Genomic DNA, 25,056 nt, shown 5'->3' on the forward strand with positions numbered 1-25,056 from the left:
ATAGCAGAACCGAGCGAAGATCAAACAAACGCGAACAGACAAGTCATAAGGCAAACGGAAAGAATAGCATCCTGTCGTTCGAAATCTCGTTTCGAAAGTTCGGTGCACGCGCACGCACCATGCACCAGGATATAAGTACACGTTGGCAGCGTATCGGTCGGTAATCAACGTGAAAGGTTAAAGGTGCGTTTAGGGTAAGTGTGAATGCACGGGAGCCCACGTGAGCCAGCGCAGGTGTGATCGTACCTTTAGTGCGAGTGGGTGGCCCGGAGGGGTGTCTTATCGACCAGGATACGAAGCTCCGGAGGCTCAGTATTCGCGGGACCACCACCCCGTCGAAGCGTTCTCTCGCCAACCGGGATATATACACACATACACAGTGCTCTTCACGGTGCTCCTCGCGGTGCAGCTCCACTACGTTCGATTTCTCCGTCTGTCGGGCTCCAATGTACCGTGCGTCGTGAGAAAGAGCCTTCTCACCTGTGACCGGCGTTTTCCTCGCGAAACGACGCGCCGTTTCTTCACAGAAGCTCGTCGAACGCAAAATCATCAGAGTAAGTCTTACAGCCGATAGATATTTGTTTTCCTTTATTACTTGTTCGAGGGTAGGACTCGTGGAAAAATAAGTAAATTTCCGAAGATCCGATAGAAAATGGAATCGGGGACGAAGGTGACGCGTTGGTGATAGACAGTATACATACAGAGGCGGCTGGCGTTCTCGTCTGCTAAATTTCGCGACATTTTCTTGCAGATTAAAAGATAGATCGTTGTTACTACGGATGTAGTTGTTGATGGTAGTTCACGTTGGTTGATAGTCTGGCTCGTTCGCTAATTGTCTTGTTGTGATCATTGGCGTAGGTGTAAATAGGTACGAAGCGTTTCCGTGCTTTGTTCGTCTTTGTGGAACGTGTTCGCTCACGCGGAAAGATAATAGGCGATTCGAATGTGGATTCCAGATAGTCTGTCACTTTTGCCGCCCATTTTCGCTACACTCGAATGACCCAGTTGACGATCGAGTACTCGTCGTGGATACATGAGATATTGCCCGACGACCTGCGGTGACCCATTTATCGATTCTCGAGATTTTAATGAACCATTTCCACGATTGTTTTCATCGCTTTCATGCATGTATGAGTACATCTTCAACGATGTTTCCATCAAAGCGTCTTTTGTTGCCATTATTACCAACTATATAGCTAGCTATTCATCGAAGCTTAATTTAACAAAATTAATAAAAATGTAGCTGATTTCAAATATGCCTTAGAAACGATCTATCGCGCAATCCTATTTGTCCTTATTTCGTTCATCAAAGTAGAAGTCCTAGAAATCACGTTCCATCGCCAAAGAGGTCTCGTTATTAGATTTTTCTCAGTTCTCGGTGTCCGGGGCCAAAGTTCGACGAAAGAGGTGCGCATTAAAATCACTCTACAAATACATACATCAAAGCAAGGAGTACACTGACCTCGATTACCGAATCTATCGAGGCAGCTTACAGTTATACGACGCTGGAACCGAGCCAGAGCCAAAGTTGCAACTGCATTTCGTGCGACTGGCAGCCGTGAGTCAACGTACGAGGAATCCCTCTCGCCGGGGACGTATCCGTAAATCAATGTTGTTCGACGCTCACGAGGATCCCGGCCTTTCACACGGTCGATAATTAGGTCTCGGTGAGATTCAAGTCGGATATTCGACTCCGTTTCCCGCTGGTCCCTCGCTAGACGAAGGCAAGTTATGCACGAGGCGCAGGGAAACCGAAGCAGCTTCGAGCTTTAAGGTAATCGCGTTTCCCCGTCGCACCAAGGACCAATGATCGAAGAGAAAATAGTTTCAAGGAGCGATAGGGAGAAGAGGAGAGGATTTATACGATGGAATATTTATGCTTCGACGCTTCGAACGCTGTACGAACGATACAAGAAGAAATGAAACTTGGGAAAATTCTATCGAGATTAGTTAAGAAAACACGAGAGCGATTAATCGTGAAATACAAAGGGAATATTATCAGTGAATTAATTCAGAATTCATAAAAGTATGGTAAGATTGTTAGTTGGTTCGATGATCGATGGGAAAGGAGAAAAAGCTAGAAGAATTTTATTAAAACCGATTCGTACTCTACTAAGCTGTTGTTTATTAAAAGTTCTATTCATAAAGTTGAGGAAATACGTAAGCGATTAATTACGAGTTACGAAAGAAATATGATTAGCGAGTTAGTTTAGAATTTGTAGAGATGTGACAAGATGTTTGATCTTACGATGAATGGGAAAGAAATGAAAACTAAGAAAGTTCTATTAAATCTGGTTTAAAAAATATGTAAGTGATTAATGATAAAATGTGAAAGCATCGTGATCGACGAAAAAGAAATGAAAATTAGGAAAATTCTATTAAAATTGGTTTGAAAAACATGTATACGAGTAATAGTGAAATATACAAAGGAAATAACGTTGGTGGATTTGGAATTTTGAAATTTATGTTAACAGAAATTATTAAGGGATTATTCACGTGATTAATCGAGGTAGGTGGAGAAAAGGATCAAATGTCGGGGTAAATGTCGTTGAAATCAGTTTAGGGCCACTACTGGCGAGTCTGTTGGCGGTGACCGACGTGGAACGCTTATTTTCACGCAATGCACGGAACACCCCTGTAGATTGGTACCTTCCGCGAAAGGGTGAACCACCTTGATGTCGTGCCACCTTCGATAAAACTGACTTGCATGCACCATGCGAAGGCGCGTATTTGCATAAATACTTCCCAAGCTATTTTCTTTTATCGTTAGGACTACACCTATGGTCCGATCAATTAAACGTTCTGGGGGAAAAAATTGGCCGGTCGTCGGTTAATTTTCTCTGATGTAATCTCCGATGAATTCTCATCGTATTGTACTTGTCATATTTTTCTCGTGCGATCTTCGGATGATTTATGCCTAGATTTATCGTCGAATGAAAATCGACCAGTTCTATAAAAACTTTTATCGAAATACAATTCCTCCGCGATATAAATACAAATGTATTTACCGGAATCGTGTAATACGATAAATAGTTTATTAAAAAGATTGAAATATATTGAACAGAGATTAAGGTTGCTATTCTTTCACTTTCTTGGAGAAAGACGAACACGAACAAGGGTAGTTTTTTATTATTAATTCTTCGAGTAAAAGATCGTTACAATGAACGGTCCTACCGTACCAATCTCAGCGAATGAAAGCGAAACAAGGATTGACTGTGACAAGGATTGACTTTAAAACGATCAGTATGAATAAAAAATGTGCAGGTACAACAAGTAGGTAATTGTTCAATGATAGTAAATTATTATAAGAATTTTATAGCTATTTAATAAGATGTGACGAAGACTAATCGTATATTTTCTATGAAACCGAATTCAATCGCGTGGCGTGGACGCACAAGGATCGTTTATCGCGGTCAACAATCTGTTTACTAATTTTTGCTCGAAACTCTCTGGCGTGTCCCGTTAATCCAATTTTGCGAATCGATAATTTTATCATGCATGAAATAGATTATCGATCGTTCCCCAATTGTTTACGTCCTACGGCCAGGAACTGGAAATCCTGTGAAAGTATATCAAATATGAAACGTTCCACTGCCAATATGAATCGTTCATCCGTTTACCAACAAACGATATTAATAGAATCCCACGAACCCTGCAGAATTCTCACAAATATTCATTCCTCCATCCTCCATCTCGCACTGTTCGTGAAATATCATTTAATATTTATCTAAAGGTGAAATTTTATACGGACGAAATGTCATTCTTCCCTCTCAACGCGAATCGTTCATCCGTTTACCAATAAAATCAATTCCACGAACTGTTCAGAATTTTAACAGAATTCCATTTCTCTGCACCTTCCCCTTCGCACATCGTAAAATACCATTTACCCTTTTGACAGCCTAATAAAGCAATAAGTTCGAAACGGATAATCTAGAAAATAGTTATCTGTTTTTCCTTAACATTTCCTGCATTTTCTGATATAAAATACAAGAAATATTGTGAAATTTTTGTAACGAATAACTTTAATGATTAATAATCGCATTCTTGAATTCTTTGCGTCTCAATTTCGCTTTCGTTTCAATGAAAAAGAAGAGCTTTCAATGCCTTAAGAAAATTTCTAGCATAAAATTGAAACGGAGTCCTTGAACATAAAGAATTTTCTAAGAGTAGAAACATATACGATTCAAAATGTCCCAAAGAACATAGAAAAATTGAGATGCGAAATTCATAATATTATACTTTGGTTATATTCTCGCCTATATTTCTGAATGCTCAATGATCAGAGTAAAAATTTTAAATCGAGGAATATTTATCTTTCTTGGTATAAAGTCTTCGTTCAATTATCAGTGGAATGCTGTTATAATAAATTCCCACATTTACATTTTTCTTCATGCGTCATGAAATATTATTTAATATCCATTTAGAGATAATTTGGAAGCAATGACACTCCCTCTCAACGCAAGTCGTTCATCCAATTACTAACAAAATCATATTAACGAGATCTCCCGAAAAATCCAAATTTCATCTCTTTCCTCGCACATTGTCTGCAAAATATTATTTACTATCCATCTAGAGCCCAAATTTTAGACCAACGTAAAATCATCGATACGTAAACTTGTTTATTCATTTACCAATAAAACATTCCCTTTTCTCCATCTTCCACTTGTTATAATACTAAAATGTCGGAAATATTCAAATATTTTTTGTCTCAATAATTACGCTTTTGAAATTTCCATAAAACTTCCTTGCCTCGGTTATTATTAAAAGACTAACATCTTTGCATCGCAACAAATTGTTTTCATTATCATTATCTCGTATCAATCTCCGTGCTCGTCGCATTTCTCTCCTGCGATCTTCGATTGTTTCATTTAACAGAGAAATGTTCAAATAGATAAGAAGGTATCCATGTAAAGCGTTAATATCCATTTTCCAAGCGTTAATATCCATTTAAAGCGTTAGTATCCATTTAGAACGAAACTTTTAGCCAAGCAAGAAACTATGTGTACACGTGTTTGAAGAGATAGAAAGATATGTATTTACGGTGTTAATATCCATTAAGAAGCAAAATTTTGGCCGAAATGATCGTAGCTTGGTCAGCTCGTTGCTACCAAACGAACCGAAAAAAGTGGAACGAATCAGAACGAGGAACGCGGAGGAACCAGACGAGTCCACTGTGCGCTCGCATAACGCGCGCATATTAATCCTACGTGTTTCCACGTTTCATTCCTTTTCTCCTTTTTCTTTCTTCTTTTTTTTTTTCCTACGGCTCCTTTTACACAACCGACGAAAAGAAGAGAGACAGAACATGCCCGCGAGCTTTTGGCAAAGATCCAAGACAGACTCGAACAGTGGAGTACTGGTTGCACATTCGGTGTGTCTATAGCCGTTCCACTCTGGTCGGTGCACATGCAGCTGCAGCCATGACACCAGGAATCAGGCCACTGTCCTACTTTACGCCTTTCCGAGCAATAAAGGTTACCCCTTCGTTCTTCGTGCACGTAACCAACCCGTTGCGAAACTTGTACGATTCCTTGGCTGGAAATGCAAGACGCCGGACAGGCGCGCCGCGCCGTTTCGACCCATTCGCTTCGAGGAGAATCGAACCGCGCGAGTTTAGAAACGGGGACCTGGGCCTGGTTGACAATCCGGCCGGCCTTGCGATTTCGTTTACAGCCGCGCTTGTGAAAAGCCGCGACCATTGACGAGGTCCTCTTGAACGGGGCAGCCTTGAAAGTTCTGCGCCGACGAAAGTTCTCCGCACCGCGAATCTAGGTTCTATCGAATCGCCAGGTCTCTTACAGTTTCTTCCGTAGCCTCCTTTTTAATTGTTATATATCGTCGGACGAGAAATATCGGTGCTGCGGTGTTGAGAAGGTATGCTTGGTCGTTCTGTATTGGAAATGTATCGTGCCATGATACGTTTTTCTTTCCTTTTTTCTTCGTTTTGAATAATATCATTATTTTCTTATTTTATTTATTTATCTTCTTGGAATTTTTATACAGAGTGTTGGGTTTGATATGGGTTTAAAATTGTAAAGGCTTACGGTGGCCATTGAGAGAAATAGAAAATGACTAACTGCAGTAAACATTTTTTGGTAAGATGTGACTTAGTAATTTAATTACGATTCTTGGTAACATAGCAAATGCAAGATAGAAAGATATGCAAATACGTTAAGTAGAGAAATCTAGAGAAGCGTGTCATAACAAATAGTTGTGTCGAGGTGAAAGACTTTATCCTTTCTTTGGTCTGATTTCTTTTCGTTTGAATATGAAACTCGTATTTGTAATTCATTTTTCTAATTCGACTATGTATCGTGGATGAATAGAGTAAACTTATTAGTCTGTAATAACTAAAATTCTGTTTGCTTGTGAAGAAAAAAGAATTATATTTCAATCTAAAATTTAGGAAATAATTATTTTCATAAATAGATAATATTTGGTATTGTTATAATAGTATATTGAAAGAAAAATATAGTAATAGAGAAATAAAGTTAAATTAAATAAAAATATCGACATACGAAAGTGCATCTTTTAAGTTACATGGCGTTATAAACGATGAATTATTCTTAATATGAAATATATCAAATTATGTTTTGCACGAAAAGTTACATCGACTAAACATTCTTTTATTTAGTCTGTTAAGTAGCCCTTTAAACCTTTAAAATCTCAGACCTCTTTTTAACACTCTTATGTTGAAGCACGGCTTGCAATCACGGATATTGTGTTTCTTTATGCAGAAGTTTTCAGCATGGCAATAGAAAGTTTCGATGGAGTAGTTAGATAATTTCGTGCTAAGTTTTTATTTATCGTGAATATGATTTCTAATATAATAAATGCAATTATTAAACCAGTGAATTTCATGAACGAAATACGACATTGTTGTTAGAAATTTTTATTAGATGCGCTAGACTAGATAATTTTGTCTCATTTGCAATATTAAACAGTCTTATTCTTGGGAAATAATCTTTTCTTTTGCAATATACTTAAATAAAAAATAAATTATTCTCAATTTTCATTCTTATTAGAAAATCATTCGAAGAAGCAGGTTTCTATCGAAACAGCTTTAACAATAAAACTGCAACACGCGTAAATAATTTCAATCTATAAAACTTAACGAATCGTAAAAAGTTGTACATACGCCTTCTCTATAAAAAATTTCGTTTTTATTAAATACTACGAAAAGCTTGCTTTTAAAAGCTTCGAGTAAATTCCTTACTTCATAACTTATAAACCCAAAGAAAGAGAAAGTAAAACGTTGATTATGTAGGTTATTCGGTAACAACAGCTGAAGCTTTCTTTACGTTCTAATTCAAACGAAGCCAGAACAATGAGAACAAATTCAATAATTGGAAATCCACGAGCATGGCGGCAACAGCTTTTCATCGAAACGTATGAGTAAACAGAACGGGAATTGTTGAACTACTCGGTTCTGTGATTTGTTTCTATCTGTCCAAGCCCTGGATGAAATTCGTGCACGTTGAATAACCGGGCTGTGCAACGCATGGTAACACAACACGTGCAGATTGGATCGCGTGTCGTTCATCTCCCGTCCTTCGTGAACGTAACCGTGGACACGCGAAATTGTGTTTATCATTAGCACGCGCAGAATTATTCTTTTATAAGATTAACGATGAAATACTGCGGGTCGTTCCCGCCAGCCGGCCTATCGCGAACATAAACTAACTCCATTTTCGAAAATTTGTTATCATTGCCTAGGAATGCACAATTTTCTAAGTTTTTTATTCAGACAAAAGCGTAAATATTTGTGAGAATGGGATACTTAGTAATTGCAGTGGAGTTTATTGTGTTCTTGTTAAACATAGGTATCGTTCGTTATCAAAAACAAGGAAATTGTACGACGTATGATTTAGACAATTTCGAAAGATGGTACGATAGGTATGTATTGATTTACGTCTTTTGTAGTTTAGATTGTAGAAACATTGTCTACGTGGTTTCATTTGTGGGATACGTTTTTATATTGCAACAGATACTATCGTGCTATTTTGCAATGTCAAAATTGTAGAGTATCGAACGAATATTGTACGTTCGCTGTTTTAAATTATCATAAAATAAAGTTATGCTTCTATAAGATCAAAGTATATATACTTCTTGTTAGATCATTTGGTCTTTCTTTCTAAGCAAAGCAATTCCGAACCACCAAAAGATTTCCTAAAAATTTAATAATATTAAATAATAAAATTAAATTAAATTAAAGCTCTAATAAAAAGTACGACGAACCATATAATGTGCGAAACAATTTTCTGGGAAGAATCGTATATGTTGCCCTTTTCTTCCAGACCGTTATTTGCTCTTAGTCTTCAAATATAGAACATTATAAACTATTCACCATACGAAAAGATTCTCGAAATATTAGAAGAGAACAAAATATGTTGTCAAATCACTGCAACTTTTAATCGAATTATTAATCCTTCGAGCTATTCGATCTTAATTCTAGATCAAAAAGTGCGAAAACTCGTTTATTAACTCGTTAAACTCGTAAAATAATTCCATAGAAATAAAAAGAGGAATTAAAAAAGATATCGTTAAATGGCTGTAACTTCGAAATTGTCCCCAGATCAAATAACCGAGTACGAACCGAGTTATATATTTCCACTTTCAGACTATTCTATTTTAATTTTTCACTCAAACCTACCAAAATCCTCTTATCGTACAAAAAAACCGATTTTCTAGAACTCAAAAAAAAAAATATATATATGTATGTGTGTTTTCTTATATATCTTACAAAAATGAAGAATTGCAGTGAAACAAATCTCTTTAAGGATGACCTTAAAAATAGAGGTTCCAAGCATACTGACATCGATTCAGACACAAAAATGGATCGGTTAAATCATCGGTGAAGATGGCAAGTCGGTGTTTACAAGTCGAAACGTTCTCTTGAGCGTGCTAATTTCAACGCAACCGGTCGATTCCAAAAGGAAATCAAGGAGGACGCCAAAAACGGGACTGCAATAGTTTTCTAGCCGTGCAGCTGCACCCGGTGCAAGCTCTGCTGTTCGATAACCGAGGTGCAACGGCCGTCGGCCCCAAGAACGTATCTAGGCCACCGGCACCAGCATTTCCACCACCACCACCGGCACCACCATCAATATCATTGCTACTGCTACAACCATCGCGAACCATCGTATATTAATACTACAACATTGTTGTTGTTGCTGTTCATTACATATACACGAGACGCTATTGAATTAAGGAATCGCGTTTCCCTGGATGATCAAGAGAAGCGAATTGAACACGAAGAAAAAGATAATCAAGAGGCTCGCTGAGAGAAGAGGTACAAGTGCATTTTTACAAGAGTAAGATAAGTATAAGGAAGGATATATAAGATTCATGCTTATCTCGAGAATTTTGCTATAAATTTTTCGAGTCTTCTTCGTGAGTCTTGTATACATAGGAATGAGATTTTTTGTACATCTGAAAACAAACGTATACTTTTTATTAAAGTCTGGTTAAATCAGAGATTTTTCCATTCGTATCACTTGTTTTCCGAACTCTCGGTTATCGTGTTCATATGTCGTTATGTTGCATTATGGTCTCGACGATTTAATATTATTAGTAGATTGTTCATTGACTATCACGTGAAAGAGTACAGAACAAAAATTACGTGGTTTTATGCTGAGACTAAAATATCAAAATTTCAAAGGTTGCTTTGATATTTTTGTTTAATGGAACATGCTGTATTTCCTTGCGAGAAGTAAGGGGACATTTTTAAATCGAGATTTCGGAAATCATTGAGGACGAGATTTTCTACGTAAATGCCACGTAATTTCCTTAAAATTTCGAAAACAATTAAACCTATTCGTATTGTCTTAAAATTAATAGATTAATTACGAATTGCTTTTGGAACTCTCTGGTGTTTTTGGCACATGACGTGGCAAATGCATGGCGTTGAAGACATTGTCTGAGAACGAAGAAAGGATATTTTAAAGACTTTAAAACAAAAGAATTGGTATTTGTACCGATAAGAAATATTTCTCATTTAAGGCAAACGTAGATTTCCTCTGCGATATGAGAGAATTGAAAAAGATATCGTGGATGTCGAAATATTGAATATTTTGATTAAATGTAAAAAGATTTAAGTAGCAATTATCATATGGCGCATTGTAAATACGGCTACTACTATCCCTACCAGGGACTTGACTATGTTACCGCCGTTAATCGATGTGAAAGGTCACTACTATTTTTTATCAAACGTATGCACTTTGATAAATATTACGGGGCCAAAGTTACGGGTATTTTACAAAAATAATGTTGCATGAACTATATGAACCTATTTCAAATTTGTCAAATAAAACAACGTTCTCTAAAATTACGTCGTACCAATTTTGCTTTTAATTATATCCTAACATTAAAAATGAATATCGTTGCAATATGTAACTTTACATTGAAAAAGTTATATCCCATAATATCTAACTCAAAATATTTGCATCAATCCTTCAAAAACATTCTATAGAAATCATGAAACGTTTCAATCTTGAAAATGATCACCAAGCAATGTTCTTTACCTCTTGGAATAAAGTTTTATATTATACCGACAAACGTTGGTTACAAAACGATACTTAAATCTTCTAAATTGAACAAAAAGAAAAATAAATAAATAAATAGAAACTATCCCAAAAGTAATACAACTTCGGCTTGCCCAAAAAGAGCAGTGCACTTCATCCAACGCCATAAAACCAAGTCACCGTGTTACAAAATCCAGTGAAACTCGAACAAATCCAATTTCCCTGCGTCAATCAGCAGCAAATGCACGATAAAAAGAAACTAAGCTTCGACTTGCACAGGAAGATTTCGAAAGGTGTGCCAAGGACGCGATCATTAGTTTTGCTGGAGACACAGGCTTCAAGACACCACCGCCTTGTCATTGATCGTGGCGGAAAGACACAGAAAAAAGGAGTTACAAGAGCAAGAAGAATACAAAGTCTGAGAAGATCTTGAGTTTCCGTGATACATAGAGTGGATGGACAAGAGATTGCCACATGTTGAGCGAACAATAGGCTCGTCGCTGTACCGTGGAAATACAACATGGTCGGCTCCTTTGTCGTGTAAACGTGCTAGAAAAAGGGATGTTCGCGGCGATCGGGGAATTAAAGCCAAGGACAGGCTGCAACCTATCTTTGAGATCGAACAACGAAAAGGGGAGGGTCGCGTTATTGCCGTTTTATCGACAAGCCATGGCGGACTCTCGGAGGTTTCCCTTGTTTTCCCGGATTCAACCACATCATATACGACAGCTGGTAGTGCTGCTAGATATTGTGTGTTCGAGCAACGTAGAATAAGGCCGGGGAAAGTTTCTGCGAGGACACCGGCTCGGGACGATAACTCGAGGGACGAGACACTGCTACGAAGTCGATACGCAATTTCACGCCACGTACACTTGATCCTTTTTTCACGTATCGAGTGTTGCGAAAGTATATTTGGCATGTTTGCTCTGTTAACCACAGGATGGAGGATATGTTAACTCGTTACTTGGAATTCCAATTTGTTTCGTTTCTATCGGAAATGGTTCATATTATATTTATACTTGAAAGAATTGAAATCGATCTATCCTTATTAACTTATAATTTTATAATTATGGAATCTCTAGTTAAGGGGTGATTAACGAGATTTTTTTGTTTTGACCTTGCTTTAGTTCCAAGCCAAAAAGAGATTCGTTATGTTTTTGTGGATATTTTTCGTATAGAATTAGAATGAGAAATTACACGTATAAAAGATTAAGATTGCCAGGATATCCTCGTTTATTTAAGGGAAGGCTATCTTAATTCTATCCTACTACAGCATTTTTTAATACATTGATCGTTGAGGTTGGTTGTTTTCTATAGAAAAGTATTAAATGCTTTATACCAGAAACTTAGTCTAGTCAACTTTGTACATACTGTCATATGTGTAAGCTACATATAGTTACATTTCCATAAAAGTATACAAATTTAAATAGAAGCTTATAATCTCAACGATATAATAAAACCACACTGCAGTTAAAAACTTCAGCACTTTAACAACTACCGTATATTTGTTTGTATATAAAACATCGGTATAGTATATTCGAATTAAGATATTTTTAACAAAAAAAGATATTTTTATGAAAATGCTTTAAACAACTGAATTGTCTTTGCGCGTATTTATATTCTGTCATATGTTTTTTACTAGATAAACATAGTACAGTAATATGTAGTAATACGTTATGCGTGTGGGTTTTGTGTTTGTGACTTTTAAAGGCTAAAGTTGAAGACTTCATTTACTGATTCATCTTGATGCATATCTTGCGATTTATAGTTATAAGATCAGTTCAAAATTTACAACTTTCATTATAAGACCCATATTATAAGAGTTCTCTTTTCTTTTTTATTATAAAATGACAGTTACAAGTTTTATACGTTACGGTGAAATGTAAGTGACAATAAGTTTACAACATATTTTTCCTTCTTTTGTGTATAAAGATGTTTCTTTTTAGAATAATGATTTAATAGAAAATTTTAGAATGGTTTAGATCAAACGCAATTAACTCAATGTATGAGTAATACTTCTCTATATACGAAACATTACTTTTGAAACGCAACTTTTTAAAAACTCTGATCTTTATGCCAAGAATACTTAAACGCGAAAATTCTTTAAAATTTGCTATACTTTTATATGTATAACTTCTTCTTGTTAGTAAAACGATATATCTTCATATCCTACTTCTCAACTTTCAATGACTTCAAAGTAAACGATCTACTCACTCCTGCATTTATTATTCAAATTACATACAAAATAAATACGTACAAATACAAAAATAAATATATCTGGAAAATGGTTCGAAGCAAAGAGCTGAAATTATGTACAACGGTTTAAATTTAAATTTTAATGAGAATATACGACAAGTTTAAAATTTGAGTATACTTAACTAAATCATAGCATGAAGAAAGAAATCATGCATACATTTTTCTTTGTATCTTACTATGGCATACTTCGCTCTGCATAGTTTGAAGTAATGCCAGTATAAACCATGTAGTAAACTATTTTCGACAAACTTAAGCAAATTATAGTTATATAGTATGCGATCAATTAGTAGTCATAATACTAAAATATTATCAAAACGCATAAATTAATAGTAAATAATTAAAATGAATGTGTATCTTGTTCTCGAAAATAAAAACTTAAAAAATACACCAATAATATACTAAAATTAAATATGTGATTCGTTGATTAAATATTATTGCTAGAATTAGTCATGATAATCTCTTTATGAGTTCAAAAGAATTTTCTCTATCTGAGTCATAGCTTAAAAATCAGAAAAGATGATACTAAATTATTTTTCAAATAAAATTATGCCATAACGTTTACCACTTTAGCATTCACATAAGTCAATATTATTATTACGCGTCTTCTAAAACTAGATTTTATCGTGTCATATTATAAATGTGGGTCTTTATGCACTTATGGAAAATTTAAAGGTGCAAAAATGTGCAGAATACATGTAATATACAATAATACATGAAATTTCCAAAATAGAGTATTCGTTATAATCTTCAACAGATAAAACGAATCTCTCCAGTTGCGATCATAGAAATGTAAATTTGCATAAAAATCCTCAGTCATCATAATATTTTACAAAATCTCCTCATTCGTCATTTACTAACTAAATTACGTTCCATGTATACGAAAACAAGTGTACAAATACTTAAATATCGACAGACAGATTTGATTAAAATAGCAAAGAAAGCTGCCGCTACAAAGTGATGTTCGATAAAGTTTATTTTCAAATTATCAAACAGTTAGTTCAGAGTTTTCGCCGCGCCCACCTTTCCCATCGACAGAAATTTAAATTGCAAAATTGTTCATTATTAATTGATTGCTTCTGCTTGGTACGATTTGCATTTGTATTTTCTTTTTTACCGCGTCAGCGTATTGTTTTTAAAAGAAGAATCGATATCCGGTTTATCGGATTTTTAATTAAATATCCAGATATTACAGGAATAATGAATATTTTATTTATGGTGTCCTTTCAAAGATGATCACGGCGTTGCCAGTACCCTCGGTGAAGGTCTTTCACAAAACTTACTATCAGGAAAAAGGATCCAGGATAGGGAACAGTCAACCTGGAAGTCCTTTGGCCGAGAATGAAGCAGTGCTAGCGCTAGTTGACAAAGAACCTCCGGAATATTACTTTTGCGGCAAGGTAAGAACCATTATATCGATAAACCATAAGTATTAGATATTTTTTTTAATAAAAACAAACGTGTTCACGTAGTATCGTAGCTTAGAATACCATGCTTTTAGATACAGTGGCTACTAAAAGTATTTGTATTGTATTTGTAAATCATAGACAAAAAATATGACAAGCAATTTTTAAATTCAATAATCAGTTTCATGTTACGAAAATTGTCTTTTTATTTGCTTTTGATATCACGTATATATTTTTGCAACCTATTGGACATTTCAATAATAATTCGTTACGTGATTGTTCGTAGAATTTCACAGATCAACTATTTTTAAGAAAGTTATATTTATAAAACGAACAAATTGATCGAATTCACAAAATTAACAAAAACGAACTTGAGTTCTTCTCGTGTGCTCTTCATTTGTTATAGCGTTTACGTGTTATTTAAGTATGTACAAGTCTTTGTACATTAAATTTCGCACTGTTTAATAGTATTTTCATATGACCACAAAAATTTGATACTATGAAAATGAAATTGTACAGGAGAACTGGTAAGAAAACACTTTATCGAAGATTAAGACTATGCGCAAATACTTTTGTAGCCATTGTACTTTTGGAAATCTTTTTCCAAAGAAATTATAAAATTTTGTTGTATCGATCCTTTGCATGTATATTTGTTAGTGCTTGAAGAACATTTATCACTTTGTCACTTTCTTCGGGTAAGAATAATCTAAATTACATGAGTTACCATTGCCATTATGTAGAACTCCTTTGGGAAAAAGTGTTCTCTCGGCTGACACGATTTCGGTCATTCTACTTACCTGAAAAGGGAAAATAAAAAACTCTTGATCACTGACAGCTAAAAATTAGACGAAGAAAGTTAATAATGTTCTGAAGTGACATTTATCAAGCGTCTAAACATAATTCATAATCTCCACAATTGTAAAAGGTTAATTTAGTACCTGCTGCATTTAATTGACAAAGATCGATTACTTTTAATCTTTTAAACGTACGAATCGTCAGAATTTTCTTCAGAAAAATGACTAATGAGCGAAAACTAACGCAAAGCTACTGTCAGTGATTCTCTGAAAACAAAAGGTACTTGCTACTCGAAACAGTTCGACGCAAAGTTTAAGGAGATAATTTTACACGTGATTAGCGAAAAACTGAAAAGTCAGTGACTTTTTGAAAACAAGAGATATTTACGAAGTTATTGCATATAAAACTTAGTACATAAAGAGGAAAAGGTAATTTTTGTGACAGTTCGCTAAAAGAAGGCGGAAACAAAGTCTCTGAAAACAAAAGATATCGATCACGTTAGTTAAATATAGAAATTAGAAAGTTTCATAGTTAAAACTCAATCGATGGACAACCGCAAATGGTGTTTGCTACGTAGTAAAGATCACAAGCAAAATTTCGAAGAACATCGTACCAACCGATAAATCAACAGACCTCAATTACAATCTTAATTAACTCGAATAAGTCTTATCTTAGTACATATGTATGTACATAGTTCTTCGTATAAATACAATCATTGTCTTCTTCCTTTGCTTCGCTCTTGGCTATTTTCAAGTGTAAATACAATTTACGTACGTGAAATTGATATCGATGAAAGACGCGATGAATTTCCACAAAATGCCTCGCACGCATCGCTTGTTCCAATTCAGGTTATTTATAATTTTTTAATCGATTTACGACGAACTACGGTACGGTTTCGAATTACGACGAATTTTAAACGAACTACGTAGCGTTCTTGGTATTGATGAAAACACGCATATACATAAGTAGTACGTAGTGACTCACGAAGGTAATTGAACACTTCCACAAACCTTTTATAAATATACTTGTTATGTATATTATGGAAAACATTTCAAGATTCCATTAATATTGTAACGAGATACGTCTATTATAATTACTAATTTCACGTGCATTTCGTAGAAGTCACAAAACCATCTACGCAGTTAATTATCCATTATTAATAAACCAGCCCATGATATATTTTAACGCATCCATTGTTATCGCTAGTTATATTTGAAGACAATAGGAAAAGAACGTAATTCTTCGTTGATTTTCTGATTTTAATGTTATTTGCTAGCTATTGTATAAAAGAATGTATTTTAAAATGAGACTATCAAAATGCGGATAATTAAGTGTACAATGTACATTTTTGTGAACGATCAATAATACTTACGTAATATTGGTATAATATCATAAGCCTAATCTCATAACGTTCAATATCCTCGAGATGTACGTTTCCAATAAATATCTTGTAATTTTTATATACATTTGCGGACTGTTTTCGAATTCTATCGATGCAATGATTAATTATATCTCATTGCAAGTGTTGGAATATAATTTTCCAAACGTTGCGTATAACGCAAACAACGTATTCATAAAAATCTTCTATGATAATTATTCGCGTAATTTTTATAAAAAAAAAAAAAAACAGTGAAATTTCTAAAATTCGTAGAAAAATGAAGGATGCGGTCAAAGGTCGTTTCTGATCAAATATAAGATTACGAAGATAGACAAAGCACAAAATTAATGAGTTCTGAGATCGCGGAGGCGTTGTACACGATTTTCCTCGGAACGTTTAAAATATTATTGTTAATTAACTTAAATTATTCGCTTCTCTGTCAAACTTGATTTTCTAACTCTCGCATTCTACCACTGTCGGCAAAAACTTTTCAATCTAGTCAAGTGCTCTTACGATGGCCGAACGTGTTCAAGAAACGATCTCTAATACTCCTACTGTTGCTGACGCAACGTTTTATCTCCCTATCCAAATGTTCTGTACTTTTTCAACGTCGTCGCTCTGAGATGTTACGTACTGACGTAATATCATTTCCTCTTTTACTTTTTTGAGAAAAGTTAAGTGCCTTATGTATATAGATATATTAGCGGTAAAAGCAAATGAACGTGCTTCGGTTTATTTTAAATGAATAAATACGTCAAACGAAGATTATACACGAGTAGTATGACTTTTATCAACGAATAACATGTTGCGAAAAATATATGTATACACACGGTCTATCCCAAAAATAACGGAACTTCTTAAAAATAAGAAAGCAGAGAAATCCTTTCGACGAAAATCTTTTATTTTATTCAACTACTACCGAGACGTTGCGCGTCTTTTCGTGGTATCGCTTTGAGTATCGTAACGGCTCCTCTTCGTTGTTATTTGAAGCCGTGAGAAGAAAAAGTAGTTGCATCGCTGCATCTGATGAACAAAATGGGTGGTATGATATCTTAATTTGCTTGTTTTCAAGAAAAGCAATTACAGCCGCATTATCACGTAACAGAAGCAGATTTTTCGACGCGTCAGCGAACTCTACCCTGACGTTGATTGCTATAACTCTTTAGCTAATTCTTCAGCTAATTCTATTATGACTCTAAGCTTTAAATGACATTAATCGCCATAAAAATTTAACTTGATGATAATAAAGGATGTATTTCTACGTGACAAAAGTTTCATTATTGTTGTCGCCATTGGTTTTTTCTAATCCTAAGAAATTCGATTATTTTTAGGCAGACCGTGTGTAATACATGAGAATCGAATGATTCGTGTAATTTAACACGTGGGTGTTTCTGTTAAACGTTTTGATTCTCAAATGTTGTGTTCGTATATTTCATCGAACGAATAGTACAAATATACTTTTTGGAAATTACTTCATAATTCACAGTTTAAGCAAGGGAAGTTGTAAAATAAAATTAAGTGAACTAATCCAAATTATGGGAGTCGCTTATTATCCGAAGATACCGTTTCAATGTTAATATGAATAAATAATTCGATCTGAAAATCATTGCTAACAAGTAGCACACCGGGACATTAATATATTCTCAATTATTAATTCAATAATAGCTGTACAAAATATTTGCAAAATTAAATAATTGTAATATTTAAAAAGTTTTTAAAGTTTCTTCCATATGTATAATCAAAATTTTACTATATAATATAGCATAAACCTTTGTCAAGAAAATTCCATTATACTTTTCCTGCAACAAATATCGATCATATTGATAATTAAGATGAGTGCAAGCATTTCTATAACTCTCATCCTCTCCGCAAATGAGTATTTCAAATATATAAATGCAACCGCAATGATAAAAGCAGTTCTAAAACTTTTAATTAGAAGCAATCAGTCGCACAATCTGATTAAAAGTAAATGTAACGAAACATCGCACATCATTTCCAAATAATTTACATTAATTTAAAATTCTTCATTTAAATTCAGTTGCGGCGCACGAAACTGAACAACTTCGGAATAATTTCATAGCTGCGAAACGCGATGTACTCTACGTTCGGAAAAAACCGAAGTCAGGGAAAATTGTGCCGTATTCTTTATCAGATTCCATCGTCGCTCTTTATAAATAGAATTTCCGGGGCAAGTCCGGTTAAAAACGCGGCGGACGTGATCCTCGTGTAAACGCGTGAACCGAGCGGCGGCACGCGTACGAGAAGAAAATCCTCCGACACGGAGAAAAGAAAGAAGAAAGGAGGCTACGAGCTTCGCTTATGAATTTCAAATGATTTCTACTTGAGATTTCAAAGGCAAATTACCTGTGAATGCGAAACTTTCGGCCGTTCAGAGGAATCCACGTATTCGGTGGGATTAACATTTTTTATTGCTCGTGAGAATCTGGGTCGAGAGAGGAATCGTCAATAAAAATTGAGAAATGCAAGAATGCGAGACGCGTAGTAGAATTTTTCCTGTATTTAGAAATAAATCTAGTACAGTGTGAAATTAAGACAAACTGCCTGCAAACACGAAACGTCAGGATGTGAAATTAGCGTTTTTGGTGTTAAGCTTGAGGAACTTGAACTTTTGATAATTCGAGATATATTAAGGAAAGACGAAATGAAAAGGATAAACGATTAATTTGTTTGATATGTAGATTATTTAATATATGGGATAAGTATTAACGAAGAAAAATATCTTTTTAACAAATTGAGTAAACTATCATATAAGATTAGAATAATTACTAGTTGGGATATTTATTTAATTAATGAAAAAAAATAGAAATTTTTCTATAGTGTTCTACGATAGACAGAATCGGTTAGTTTACGCAGACAGAGGGTATACATCAAATTCATACAGATATTTTTTCGAGTACCTCTTTACATTGCTTCTCTTTAGAACATTCCAAATGCATTTCAACTGCATTCATTTAACTCGACGCATTTAGCGAATGTATTTAAAAAATATTACTTGAATCCAAAGATCCAAGCAATTTAAACTTCAAATACAGAGATTCCAATTAGTATCAAATTATGTACGTATTATATTGCACGATATATATCATTTCTTGCATACATTTTGTTGTGCAACGTGTTTAATTGCATTGTATAAGGAAGTTGGAATTTAATATGTCAATTAGAGAACTACGATTCACTGACATATGCTTGGAAAATAGTGAGAAAGTGTTACCTTCGACTTTGAAGCCTGAAACATTCGACACCTATTACTCAATAATGATAAAAACAACGATCGATATTACTTGTAGAAAGAAAGCAAGAAGAATCTAACATAATATAATATACGCTCACAACATCCGCTATTTTCTACCAGACTCCGAAAGGTGAAGGTTGAAATAAGGAGTTAGTGCAAACGCAATCTATGGATTAGCCATGTATATAGATGAAATTTTTATTTCAGCCTTATGACCCTTATTTTATTCTCAAATTTCCTCTCTAATACAGGCTTATTTAAATTGGGTAATAATAACGTGCATACGTAAGAGAAAATATCGTTTAACTTTTGCCTCTGTTTTCTCCTTCTTCTTGTTCGTATCTTATTGAATTTATTAGGTTGTCGGAAAAGTGTCTTTCTTTCGCAAACGTGTTTTTTATGACAGTGCACCTTCATACAAACGTGAAACCAAATCTGTGAAATGTCGCGGAGTTTATCTCAACAGAACAAAATGAATCGTACGTAATTCGGCAAAATAATATAAAATAAAAAACGTTGTGCGTCTATTATTTCCTCATAAAACGAAAGAAACTTTTCGGACAACCTGATAGTTTCGTGTAAATTCTACGATAATTATTTCATTGATTTAAACAATCGGAAATTTTATGATTCGTAACTCTTGACATTTCGCTAACTTTGATCTATTTTGGAATTTATATTGTGAAAGTTTTCTTCCTACAATTTTTTAACGTTTACATTTAAATGGCGCAAAATTTTATTTGTCAAACAAATATCGTCGTATCTGTAAAACACAGAAAAAGCTCGCCAACTTTTTTCTGAACCGCGATACAAGCACGCTGTCAAAATACAATTCCGATTAAAAAATTTTTATAGATCGTACCCGTGCAAATCTTCCAAACACCTGCAGGGTTCGTAGGACGACCACGTTTAGAGAGAGCTCTCTGAATCCCTTAAATTAGGCTTTAATTGCGAGTAATCTCATTTTATAAAATATCGATCAACAAATTCTCTGGCTGTTTCCTCAGGAACACCGTTTTCCCTATATTTCACGGGATAGCTGAAACTTCGTCCTACAAACGCGAGTTCTTTCCATCTGAATTTCATTATGAAACTTTACGGGACGCAGAACAAAGAGAAAAAGTAGCTCCGTGGAAATGTAGAATCTCCGTGAAAATTCTCATTCAGTCAAACGGTGTTGATTTTCTAGCAACAGCCAGAGGACGATAATTCGATTAGGGAACGACGAAAGTCTCTGGTCGACGGGGGGATGCGAACGGCTGCAAATTAATCACGATTTTTCCTTTGCATAATTTTTCCATGGAAAAATGGAAGCGCCACGTTTCTCCGTTGTAGCATAGCGAATTACCAGGACAGAAATTGAATATTTCCTGGACGCGGCGCGGCGTGCGGAAAATGACGTCATTGAAAACTCGTGGGCGTTCTGTTGAAGCGGCCCGTAACTACGCGATAAAGCACATAGAGTCCTGTTTGGAATTTATTTTCCCGCCTCTCACCGCGCACCTCCTCCGCAGGTAATTTTTATGAACATCCTTCCCCGATAATCGACGCTAAATTTAGCTGTTCTTTTTTTACATCTAAACGACCATCTTCTTCTTCGTCGTCGTCGTCGTTAATACAACTTTCGGGATAATAATAGGGCGATGAGATATGGAGTTGTTATCGTCGACACGATGCTTTACGATGTGGATCCTATGACGTGTAGACACAGTGTTTGTTATTTTCGTTATTCTGGACGAAGGAATTTGTTGTTGTTGTGAAATGATTAATGGACTTTTACGATAATAATTATACGTTTCCTGTCTTGAGATTCTTTTTCGCGTACATCGTGTGAATGGAGTGAAGCGAAAGTGAGAATATTAAGTTTAGATGATTGGAAGGTTGGAAAGAAACTTAATTTCGAACTGCTACGAATTATAACATTCTAAAACATTGCAAATGTGATTTTGTCGTAATTTTGTTTGAATCCCTTAGACTAATGTTATAATATACAATTTCGTGATGAATGCAACTGTATACATTTTCTACTTGAAAGATTATGATTAGTCTATTCATTTCTCCGAGTTTGAATGTATCATAGGCTATATTATTTTATTACTATGATTACTATTAGTAGGAAACGTCTCAACGGGGGACTCTTAACTTTTATTTCAGGCATAAGCTGCTTTCCTGTTGGGAAAACATTGAGAAAAATATGAAAGAAACGTTTTTAATATACGTTATTTCCTGTTTCAATTTTCCAAACAAATCCAACATCAAAAGCAAGATCAGCTGTAGTAGGATCAAAGGCGAAGTTTCAGTTAAGATCGAATATAAATGTATACGAGCTGTGAATTTATTAAATTTGGTTTTAAAAATTATTTTTTGAGAGAAAAGACCAGGACTGCGTTGACGAAGGAAAATAAAATCAGTTAGATTTTCATGAATAACGAATAAGTTGAGAATAAATGAAATTAACAGATTTTTATTTGAAAAAATGATAGATTTGAATAAATAGTTGAATTTTACCCACCATATGAGGAAAATTATACAGTTTTTGGTGTTTCGCTGGTTAACGTCGCATGACGGTAACCTAAGTTGAAATCTGCTAGTTAGCAAAATGATGCAATTTGAGAAATTCATTAAAACCTTCAAGGTTCAGCCTTGAAACTCGATATTATCTATGGATAGTGAGAGGGGAAATGCGAAGCTCGAATTTTCACTATTTCAATGCTAGAAATTGCTTCCCTTGGATGTTCGTCCGCCTTGAAAATTTGAAAGTAATCTCAGAAATCCTTGAATATGAAACGAAAACGCCTTAAACGAACCATCTAAATTTTCTGCGAATTTATTAACGAACTTTCCAATAATTACAACTGTTGTAAATCATCATTGAAATGTTTTCAGGTAATATTTACAAATTTCATACGGATATTTTGAGAGCAGAATGATTAGCATATAATTAAAAAGAAAAGAAAAAAACCGGAAAGCATTTCCTTTTCGTTGTCCCTATAATCTATAAAAAATATATATAAAATACATAAAAAAGTGCTCAAAGCTCTTTCGTTTATCTCTTATTTCAAACCATCCTTTTTTTCATCGCTCAAACATAGCGCAAATGCGCTCGCATGCTTAATAGATTATTCTATGCCATTTTAACGCTTTTCTCTGTTTGTTACGATTTTCATAAAGAGAATGCTAAAAATTAATACGATACTATAGCTATCCGTTTAATTATTCCATCACAATTTAATTAATAATAGGTTTTTTTAAACATGACGTCGCGCGTCCAAGTTCTGGTGTTTCTTCTTCGTTTAACTTCTCAGTTGCAGGATATTTCAAGAATTCTATTTCTAATTAAGTCGATCCACTCCTGCGCAGCGTACTGGGAACAATGTTTGCTTTCGCGTAACTCTACATATAAAGGAAAATTCCTCACAAAGAGGAACCTTCAAAGTTAAAGCTCGCATTTAGCAAAGTAACTTGCTAACGGCAGCTGACACAACATTAAATAAACTATCTTTTAAACAATGAAACATTGTAGGAAAATAACAAGCAACAAAGAACAAAAGAACAAGTACGCTTTCAAAGAACCGTACGAAATGTGGAAAAAATTCTTTTATAAATGGAAGGTATAGATTTTTATTCTTTGAAAAATTTTGAAGATTACGTCTAAACTTGAAATTTAAAGTCGATGACATTTTGCTTAGATCACGATGAAAACAGATATCAAAGCAGCACTGAAAGTGAAAATAAATCGAAGAAATTACAGAACGTCTAGACGGAGAAAAATTATTATTTCGCAAGATAACAGTATCGTAATATAATTAAGGAAAAGAATTTAGTGTTCGAAGTAACTAGAATTCTAAAAATATTGAAAATGGTTACTTGATTTTCATTAAACTAAAAGAATTATGATAATATGTATAGAACATAAATTTTTATAAACAATACAAATTTTATTAAAGAACGTACAGATCCAATTTCTACGACGATGTTCCACTTTATTAATTTAATTATTTTGATTCATTTCATTCCAATTACATAATTTCAATCAATTTAAATTCCATCCGTATAATTATTCTATTATTCGTATTAATTTCTCAATCTCTATATGTATCAGTTATTTATTTAATTATTTATTAGTTACTATCAATCTCACCTTTAAAAAGAAAGATTCTTGTTTCACAATGTCATTTTTTTAATATACTCATACTACTCGTAGAATAATCTGATAAACTACGTAAAGTATAAACTATGAAGCTGATTATTGATTCAGGCTTTTTCAATGTTTTCGAAGGTCAATTCTTTACACGTGGTAGTTGGATCATTGCTGTTGGGCGCAGTGGTATTGGTGGTCGGTCTGGTGCAACTTGCACCTGGTGCAGAAGCTGCACAAAACTCCACCGCCCTTATCGTCGTTGGATGCAGTTTGCTGGTGATTGGCGTGTTCCTCGCGCCCCTCAGAGCTTTGTGCATCAAGAAACAAAAGGCTGGTCAGAAGGATGGAACACATCAAAGAAGTGTTACCAGCATAGACATGCTTTTGGCTCAACACAGGTGAGTCCGGACGCAGTGCGGATTATGTTTTGCGACTGAAATAATACAAACAACGACACGAGCATCATAGACGACTTGTTTAATCGCTCGTGAAATTTTTATTGTTTCGTTGATTGAGAGAAAACATCGATACAATTTTCCTCTGTTACTTAATTTATGAATAAATGTGGGAAAATTTGAATATTTCATTCAATAAAATTTGATGTATATGTAAAATTAAAATTTATAAAATTTAATGTAAATATTTGATTCATTTGGTATATTTTAACATTGTTGTCGCGTCAAACGTAATGTAATCGGTTTGAAATCGTAAAGAGATAGTTCTTTTTTTTTTAAATTAGGGAAATCTTGCAATAAATCAAAGAAAATTATTAATATTAAATCTGTCGAAAAATTCTATTGTTTCTTATGTTCCTATTTGCTTACTCGTTTTAAAACTTATTCGCTAACTTGTGATACGATGACTATCATTGTATGAGATCGTATTCCATCTTTCTAGTGACTTCATTCGCATAAGAATCTTTTATTTTTTTTATTCAAATTACGTCATGTTCATTCTTTAAATATTTTTTATCCAGAAGATACTGTAACGATCGAAGCAAATGAGAATCAAAAAGGATCAGATCAAGTCATTCTTTTCAAAACCGATTTAGAAATTTTCTATCGCGACACACACGCGATAACATTACCTTCTGGTATTCGTACAAAGTAGTATCATTATCTAATAGCGTATTTATCGTTAAACTTTTAGTAACAAATTGATAATTGCCATCTGTATTCATCGTCTCTGTGCCTGAGATGAAAATAATAGAAATCAGATGTAAACGACGAAACTTTCCCACAGAGTTACTAACTTTCGAAGCCAATTCCAGTTTCGAAATTAACCCTTGATATTCGAATAAGGATTAA

At 34.4% G+C, this 25,056-nt stretch overlaps 1 protein-coding gene across 2 annotated transcripts in view; it reads left to right on the top strand.

Moving 5' to 3' along the window:
- Positions 1–326: 326 nt before the first annotated feature.
- Positions 327–25,056, top strand: part of LOC117159161 (uncharacterized) — a 28,747-nt gene continuing 4,017 nt past the window's right edge. The window contains exons 1-3 of one of the 2 annotated variants that reach the window (XM_033338751.2): positions 327–554; positions 14,009–14,176; positions 23,888–24,147. In XM_033338751.2, the coding sequence (XP_033194642.1) occupies positions 14,009–14,176; positions 23,888–24,147 (428 nt within the window). In that variant the 5' untranslated portion in view covers positions 327–554. Of the gene's footprint in view, positions 555–8,875; positions 9,293–14,008; positions 14,177–23,887; positions 24,148–25,056 lie in introns of those variants that run through there. The other variant, XM_076622121.1, reaches the window with a different exon arrangement.

Source organism: Bombus vancouverensis, chromosome 1 (genome assembly GCF_051014615.1).
Source record: "Bombus vancouverensis nearcticus chromosome 1, iyBomVanc1_principal, whole genome shotgun sequence".
NCBI lineage: Eukaryota > Metazoa > Arthropoda > Insecta > Hymenoptera > Apidae > Bombus > Bombus vancouverensis.